This window comes from Seriola lalandi, unplaced genomic scaffold, assembly GCF_002814215.2.
Source record: "Seriola lalandi dorsalis isolate HSWRI2012SDOR001 ecotype SW California unplaced genomic scaffold, Sedor1 jcf7180002054295, whole genome shotgun sequence".
NCBI classification, from domain to species: Eukaryota; Metazoa; Chordata; class Actinopteri; order Carangiformes; family Carangidae; genus Seriola; species Seriola lalandi.
The window spans coordinates 288,670-297,985 of record NW_019524848.1 but is presented as its reverse complement, the minus strand read 5'-3'; the positions used below and the strand labels follow the sequence as shown (position 1 = coordinate 297,985).

Below are 9,316 nucleotides of genomic sequence, written 5' to 3'. Positions count from 1 at the left end.
GGGGGGTGGGGGGGTGGGAGGGTAGGAAGCAGGGATTTGGAAGAATAAAATAAAAAAAGGCTAGTATGTGGCAAAAGAAGGAGAAATGGAGTGAGAAAGAAAAGGAGGAAGGAGAGATGGAGGGAAAGAGTGAAATCAAATAAAACCTCTGGCTCCTTTATGTCTTCCAGCAGAGAGAGGGTCACTGGAGGGACACGCACACACACTCACATCCCCGCAGCTATAGCATGCACCCTATGCAAACACATCATGGGTGGTGGTGTGTGAGCATCAGACAAGGGTAGGGCTAAGTACACACAGCCCTTGTGGATGTCTCTATTTGCTTCTTGTCTCTCTCTCTCTGTGTGTGTGTGTGTGTGTGTGTGTGTGTGTGTGTGTGTGTGTGTGTGTGTGTGTGTGTGGCTTGTGCATCCGATTTCTTTTTTATTTCCACATTTGTGTGCTTGTTGTTATTGACTGTGTGGGCTCACGAAGTAAAACTGAAAGTGCAAGTGCTTTACATACAAATGCATCAGTTGTGTGTGTGTGTGGGGTAATAATAGTAAAATGGCTTTTCATCTCAAATGTCAGGGGAGTGCTCAGCTGCTTCCAAAGCAGTGACGTTGGTACGTGTGTGTAACACGCTCAGCTAAGACATGACTGTGTGTGTATGTCAGAGCAGTCACATGTATTCACACAGAGTACTGTACAGTCATGCATGCATTCATGTGTACATCATGTACATGTTCATGTGGCCTGCAGCCATACATACATTAATGTATTTACCTCAAAACAAATATCACAGCCATTGAACTCCCTGTAAACTGCACAAGAATGAAAAGCATGGAGTGTATGTGGAGTGTGTGTGAGCATGTGCACGGATGTGTTTCTGTGTGTTAGTAGGGGCTAAGGACATCTCTGTCCCTCTGCCCCTCTGATATTTAGTCTGGACATTATGATGAGAGTGAGACAGGAGGTAAGAGGAGGGGAAGAAGACAAAGGACGTGTGAAAGACAGAAGTGTGAAATCTGAAGAAAAGCAAAGAGATTAAAAACTAAAAGAGAGAAGTTTGCAAGAGCAGTACAGAGAGTCTGGAGGGAAAAGGCGGCGGTATTGGAGGAAGGATGGTGAGAAGCAGGTCAAAGTGAGCCTGTGTTGGCTCTGTGGGTATAGTTGGAGCAGTAGGCGGGGTCAGAGACAAAACAAATATCTAAATACAGTAGCAAAATCCCCTCGGGGTCCGAGACTGTGGCGTGATCTGTCTAAAATGCTTAGGCTCGTACATCATATTTATCCTTCATGTCATTCCGTAAAATCTAAGTAAACAATACATACAATATGTATGTTATTGGCTTTATCTCGTTTTTAGAAGTAATTAAACTTACAGTTCTATAATGTCTCCATTTGTTTCTTAGCTATGTTTTTACTTCTCCATCTCTAATCCTCTCCTCCTTTCTCCACCTTCCTGACTTTCTCCCTTCCTTCCTTCCATCTTTTTTTCCATGTTTCCTTATATCCCAGGTTGGTGTAACTATCCACTGGACCAGCTGGGCTTTTGGAGACGGATGGAGCGGTTGATCGAATGCCTGACAGGGCAGAAACCCCGGTCAGATGACCTGGCGTGGGCCAAGAAGACTGACTGATAAACACATGAATACACAGACGGATGGTTGGATGAAGTGATGGGCTTTCAGATGCAAAAACACTGAAATAGCGATGGATGGGGGGAAACACACACACATATACACACACACACACACACACACACTCCCTCACTTACAATTTACTCATGTCTCTGTGCTTCTTGCTTTTTTGCTAAAGAGCAAATATTCAAAGAAACCGTCTTTGCAAAAAAAAAAATCAAAGGTGGTTAGAGTGATTTCTGTATGTGGCGGAGTCTGCAGTTTAAGACGCTTTGAACGTAGGAGGTGAAAACATTACTAGATGAGGACACTGCTGTAACAGCCAATCAGCTGGTGTAGGCCTGTTTAACCAATGAGGTGTGGTGGTGTGTAGGTGTAGGAGGTTTCTGGAGGTTGGGCTCTCCAGGAGTGACACCACACACACATACACACCTACACACACACACACACCTACACACACACACACACACACACACACACACACACACACACACACACAAGTTTAGAAGTCAAATGTCTAGTCACTGTCTCTTCTGATTTCTTCTTGTCTGTTATTTTTTAAGTGTTAAGGTTGTTTTTCTAGAAACATCACCATCCTCTTTAAACTCTCTGGCTGCATTTACACACAAGAAGGTGAAAATCTGATGATTGTGTGCTTTAGATTAAAAAAAATTAAGAAGTCAGACCTGCTACACAGAGTTATAACTTTTCTTTTTGTGCCTGTGCTTGATCTAAGACAATCTCACAGTGAGGGCCAGGCAAGATAAGACTGGTGAGGACACACATGTAAAATACATACTGTAGCTTCTTCCATAAGAAATTTCCTCGCACTGTTATAAACACAGCAGTCAAGTTGCAGATCCATACTTAAACACTGCATATGTTAATACAACAACAATCATGTTATTCAGTTTTGGTTAGTTGTTGACAGCACTCTGTTCATCTTACATGTGCTTTGACAAACTGTAGAACTTTTCTTATGCATTGATCGTTTTTGTGTTGAGGAACTTTTCAGCAGTCCAGTTTTTTGTCACTTGACAAATGCAGAAAGCAGCATGTACAAACGTAAAAGCTTCAGAATTAGGGTATCGAGAATTAAATGGAAGTTTAATTAGAAGCTATAGTTCACTTGAATCCAGATTAGTTAGAATTTTTAGCAAAAGTGATAAGCTAATTGTAGTGAAGAAGCATTTCATATTTTTTTTCACTTTTTAAGCAAAGTAAGAGGGCAGCCAGATTTATTTGGTTGTTTCTTTGTATATAAATTGTTTTAGGAAGAAGGTGTCCAGACAGAAAAGTGACCCAGCTGAATTTCTTCTGGATGGATACATGTAGGTTGGTCTACAGATCTTCTTGCAATGGGACCACACCAGCCACATGTTGACATACTGATCCATGAGCACTCAGTAGTCATAACTTCATTATTACATGAGCACTCAGTACTCATGGGTCGGACCACACCCATCTTTGAAATTGGCCTTCATTTTGATCTCAGCTACACTCCTGTAAAGTTTTGTGATCTTGTACCGTTGTGAGGCTCTGTGGTAGTTCCTGCTGCAGTGTCTACAAGACCACATTTTGCCATGATGACACACACACATCCATATGCTGTTGCGGCTGGTAAATGTGAAGACCTTAAAGGAGTCTTTACTTTAAAGAATACTTTGACATATTTGGGAAATATACTTATTATCTTATTAACTTGCTGAGACTTAGATAATAAGATTGATACTGCTCTCATACCTGTGAGATAAATAAAAAAATATGAAGCTACACTCAGCAGCAGCAGTTAGCTAGCATGGCTCTATCCGGAGGTAAAACCACCACCTCTAAAGCTCCCTAATTAACATATTTTGAGATTTTCTTACCTTTCGACAGAGCCAGGCTGACTGTTTTCCATGTTTCCAGTCTTTGTGTTAAGCTAACCTAGCTGGATACTGGCGGTAGCTTCATATAACTCTTGGCAAGAAAGGTATGAAAATAGAGAAAGTCTGGCATGAAGTTTGGATGACAGATTGATGTTCATATATATTATCAAGCTTCTTTCCTCCATTTTAGCATAAAGTGCAGAGACAGAAGCTAAACCTTCTTAGCATCAGTAGTTTCTTCTTACAGTACCCTAAACATGTCTGCAGACAGAAATCTTGCTATGAGAAGTTTAGTTTCCTGGAGGATTCTGGCTACCCCCAAAGAACATACAATGAGTCCTACATGTGTAGTTAGCATTAGCTTTTCACTAACACACTGGACGGCTCAGGGCAGGACTAGCTTAGCTGGTCATTGCTTTTTGTTACATTCTGCATCACCAAGAATTTTTATTGATTTCAGAACAACTAGACCACTGCATACAGCCCGACACAATCATGTAATTTACTAATATAGGAAAGCTTGAAAATCCTTTTTGTTGCATTTTTTTGTATCAAAAGATAACCATGTACCACAAAAGAAAATACAGTTGCAGTCATTCAAATCATGTTAGAAATTATTATTCATTGTTGTCCACATCCCACGTCTTCTCATTGAAAAGAAAAAGAAACCTCGCAAATTGTTTTGCAAGATGCTAATTGGTGCCACTGTCTAACCCACTGTGCTGCGTATGTGATTGCAACTGTAAATAATAAACACTCGACAATAAGAAATGTGTCACAAACCTCTAAACTTAAATCAGAGTCATTGAAGAAATGCATGGCAACATTTTAGTTAGTCAGTTTGTGTCAACTGATGTGAGAGGAAGGAGAAAAAAAAGAAAAGAAAAGAACTAATTCATTATTTTTCAGCAAAAACTGGTCACCAAGTAGCTTATAGAATGCAAAAAAAGTCTTTAGTATCTCTGATTTTTGTTTACATTTCATACTGTGACACATGCACTTTAGTTGGCTGTTACTAACTCTGTATTAGAGAGTCTAGCTGCTTGACTTGTAGTTTTATTTCAAGGCTGGAAATCTCCTCAGTCGTAGCAGGTCAATTATAACAGCACTTTATTGTTTTACTGATTAAATATCTGAAAATGTGTCCTGCAAGCACCTTTTCACCTACAAATTAAATCATGTCTCACTTGCATGCACACACTCACACACATGCACATACACGATTTAAATCTCTTGAATGCAGCCATACACAAACAGACACACACACACACATGCTCTCTCTCACGTTGTGTTCTCTTTTTTTCTCTGGCTTCATAATTTTCTATTTTTTTATGAACGGATCAAGCCTTGTATAGTTAAATTCTGACGTTCCATTTTGCAGCTCAACGCTCGCTGCTCGTCTGCCTTAATGTTTTTATCTGCTCTTTGATTTAAATAAAGGTTTATTATCTCCAAATGTTCACTTGCTGTGGTTATCTGTAGTATGAAAAACATGTATTTGAAGATATCTCTGCTCAGCATGTGGTTTTGATAAAGACTGCAGAATAGTAAACTTCATTGCAACACACTACTGCAAACACCATGTGCACAACTCATAGGACTGAAGAGGCACTTTTAGTGTCGCATGTCCCATTAATGTCTTTAGCTTTAGAAGGTTACAAAGCCTGATGATCCAAGGATATGTACAAGCAAAATGAGAACACAAAATGGGGGCATATGGTTACCAGATGAGCACTTTTCATTAATCTTAAAGCATGTTTTTCTGTCAGGGTTAATGCCACGGCTGGCGGCCGGCTCAAAAGTTTGATTTGAGAGAAATACAACACACTGGGGTGAAATGCTACTGCTGAGCCACCAGCACCCTCTAGTGTCAGGTTCAAGTCTCCGCTCCTGACTGCAGAGGTCAGAGATTCACCTCGTTCTGCTCTATATGTCTGGCATCATGACCTCCCAGATCGGTTCAGTGAATTTCACCATCCGGAGCTAACTCCCCAGGAAGCAGAGCCCCTGTTGGGGCACAGCTGCTGCAGCTTGTCCCTGTGGGTCCTGCTGAGAGCTGAAGGCAGGTCCAGTGCCAGGAGGAGGGACAGGAAGGTAATTAGAAAGGAGAGGAGACAAGGACGGGAAGCAAAAAGAGGGGAGGAGGGGCAGAGACAGGTGCTGACAGGAAAGTGATACAGACGATTGTAATGCATCAATTTAACAGCTGGTTTAAGAGTTTGGACGACTGGAGGACTGAGATGTCTGTTAGATGAATCTAACCAGCATTACTGCTGCCCACTAGTGGACTGAGTGCTACCATAGCTGATAAATGTAGTGTTTGTAGTTGGGGGTAGCAGTATGATGTCAAGTCCTGAAAGGGAATAGTAGATATTTACACATCATAGAAACATAATGACATGATATTGCAGTAATATCCCAGCAATGGTAATGTAATGGTAATGCAAAATACATTGTTAAAGACTAAAGTTAGTGTCTTATTCTTGCAGAGCTTTGAAAGCATGCTGATTAAACCATTTCAAGCATGTCAATGGTTTGATACCAGAGGATGTTAAGTGAATCCTCTAATTTGGATTTTGTTGATCCATTACTTCTGAACAAAGGTGAGTGTTAGCATAGAATGAGCCCTTTATATGTACATGGGGTCTGTGTCCTCTTCCACAGAGATCACCGCATTGTACCGCCATGTTTCTACAGAAGTTCAGAATGGACATACCAATCACTTGCTCTAGAGAAGACCTTTCACGTTTTTTTTTTGTTACCTGAAGGCCACAATATAGGTTCTCCAACATGCTTGGAAAGGGAGGAATGAGGGGTATTTATTTGGTTGCAATCTGCAACCACACCGTTAGATGCCACTAAATTCTACAGGTCCTTTAACTATCTTACCAAAGTTGTTCATCCTGATGAGGAGATAAAGGCGTGTACCAAATTTCATAAAAATCGATCCAAAATTTGCTGAGACATTTCACCAGAAACCAAAAATTTCAATGTCATGGTGGTACAAGAGGTGAAATCAGAGGATCGCCAGAGACATTAAGATATATCCTCTGGAGGTCATAAATGTCAACATTGTTGTGATATTTCAGTAGGAATGAAAGGCTAAATCCAACACAGTAAAAATGAACAATCACTGTTCAAACATGATTGAAGTGAACAAGTGATGGATTTTCATAAATTTCTTATATTCCGAATGAGACCTCCGCAAAAAATGTAATTTCACCAAATGATTTGTCTTGGTGAAATTGGTAGTTTGGTGTTTTTAATAAGGAAAATATTGACATAGACTTTTTCAGTATTATAGAATGCCAGTTTAGGTTCTCACTAATTATTCTTCAGCAAATCAGCCTTGCTGAGTTTTGCAGTTATTATAACAGTGGGTACATACAGTACGACAGGTTTGAAAGATTGAATCTGGGTATTTGTGGTGTTCGACTGTCACCACAGCCAGCGCAAGCTGTAATGTGAAGATCTATAAGCTTTTCTTAGAAGAGTTTCCTTCATAGTCATCTCATTATGAAATATAGATCAGTTACTTTGTTAGATAAGTCTAAAAGGGAACTATATGTCAGCATCTCACACAAACATACAGAGAGTTTCTGTTGTATCTGGGTTGTGAACATGTGCACGCACACACATACACACACACACCAAGGTGTGTGGCATGTTGCAGAAGTCTTGCTGATCTCACACATCTTCATATAGCTCACAGTAAGAGCTCTTTTGTCATTCCCACATTACTGCCATCACTTCCACTGTTACACCCAGCACTAACAAGACACACATGCAAGTAGGCCTTCCTCTTCACACACACGCTCCCGCTCTCTCTGCATGGTGGTAACATATTGGATCTCACTATGTTGATGTGCTTGGCTGATCAGTGCCTCATGCTGGTAGCTATTAAAGTTTCTATTAGTAATACAGAGACACAAGGGTTGATGGTAACACTTGCAGCAGTTAGATGCAGAGACATGAATGACTTTGGAATTTAAACTTTTCATAATATAATTAATGTAAGCTCTCAGACCCTCTGAAGTCAGAAATAACTCAGAAATATACAGTATATAGCGTGTTGGATCTGCCTTTTTCCTTTGACAGAAATTTAAATTAAGTTTCAGATTGCTGCAATGACAATGAGAGGGACAGTCAGTGAAAAATTTTAAACAATAATATAGCAGCAAACAGCTATTTCTATAGTGGAGTTTTTCTATTGTTTGTTTTGGTATAAGGTATGGCGGCGCGTGCATGTCAGTGCGTGTGCATTACTCCCTCCATTGGCCCTCCCTACCTTCATAAAGCCACAGGGACCACCCACAGGTGAGATGGCACAGCACAATATGCCGCCTTCAGGTGGAAGTGACCTTCCAGAATTTCCTCCAATGAAAAAAAACGCGATTTTCGTCTATGAAGGACTCTTACAAAGAAAGAGACAAGACAAGTGCACAGGTTGACTGGCCATGGGGACTATTAGTTCAAATACCGGTAATCATCCATAAAGTTTATACCGGTTCTGTCAATGAATTTCCTGTGGTTAAGTCCAAGGCTGAATTTATTTTCCCGTCCGACCGTGGATTCAAACTGGTCTGGCTTTATCAAGATGGGGAACCAAAGGAGCGGCTAAAGGGCTCCAGCTTTGACTCGGAACTGACTTTTCTTCGCTTCAACGGGTAAGCAGCTTTACGGCTACCCGATGATAATGTTAGCTAACTTGATATCATGAGTGTGTTCGGCAATGTTGCTATCGCTAGCTGGCTAACTGCTAACTGTTGTGCAGCATATCATGGCAATGCTAGCGTGGGGTAACGGTTGAGGGTGTTTTGCCTTTGGTTGGCTTTCGTGTACACAGTGTAATTTTATTTTGTAGTACTACTTGGTGTGTGATTAGTGACCACTTTCACTTGGCTTGTAACACTTAACTTAACTGAGATCGTGGGGGTGGGGGGCGTGTGGCTGACGAAGCAGTTGTTTTGGTTTGAGGTGCTGTTGTTGTATTGCGACGTCATCTAGTGGCAGTGACGATCGTTTACGGCACCTTTTTTTTTTTTTCAAGAAATACAGATTATATTATTTGTGGCATTAAAAGACTCACAAATGACTAGTCAGATTCTTTGAATTATAAATAGTTAAACCAGTACACACGAGCACTTTATAAGGAACACCACACGATGTTGGAAACATTCCTTTGAGATTCTTCATCATCATGACATGATTGCATCACATAATTTCTGCAGTTTTGTCAGCTGCATATTCAGTTTTCAGTTTTCACTGTTATGTTCATGAAACCAGTTTGAGACAACTTTTGCTTTGTGATACAGTGCATTATCATGCTGGAGTTAGCCATTAGAAGATGTTAAATTGCGGCCTTAAAGGTATGCACATGATCAGCAAAAATATGCAGATTGGCTGTAGCATTCAAACTATGATTGATTGGTATTAAGGGGCCCAAAGTGTGTCAAGAAAACATTTCCCTTCCCAGTTACCATAGTCTTTCTGTCTGCTCCAATAAGTTTGGCCAGTCTCCTTTGACCTCTCTAATCAACATGGCATTTCCATCTGCAGATCTGCCTCTCTCTTGATGCTTTTTGTTTTTCATACCATTCTGAGTAAACTCTAGAAATTGCTGTGTGTGTAAATCTCAGGAGATCAGCAGTTTCAGAAATACTCGGAAGTCAGAGATCACATTTTCCCCATTCTGATGTTTGATATGAACATGAACTGAAGCTCCTTTGTATTTCACCTCTGCAACATGGTTGCCTGGCTGGATAATTGCATGAATAAGCATGTGTACAGGTGTTGCTAATTACAAAAAAACTTCAATAAAATAAA

At 40.5% G+C, this 9,316-nt stretch overlaps 1 protein-coding gene across 1 annotated transcript in view; it reads left to right on the top strand.

Moving 5' to 3' along the window:
* peds1a (plasmanylethanolamine desaturase 1a) overlaps positions 1–4,946 on the top strand; it is a 36,435-nt gene extending 31,489 nt beyond the window's left edge. The window contains exon 6 of the mRNA XM_023406131.2: positions 1,501–4,946. Within this exon, the coding sequence (XP_023261899.1) occupies positions 1,501–1,622 (122 nt within the window). The 3' untranslated portion in view covers positions 1,623–4,946. The remainder of the gene's footprint in view (positions 1–1,500) is intronic.
* Positions 4,947–9,316: the final 4,370 nt, after the last annotated feature.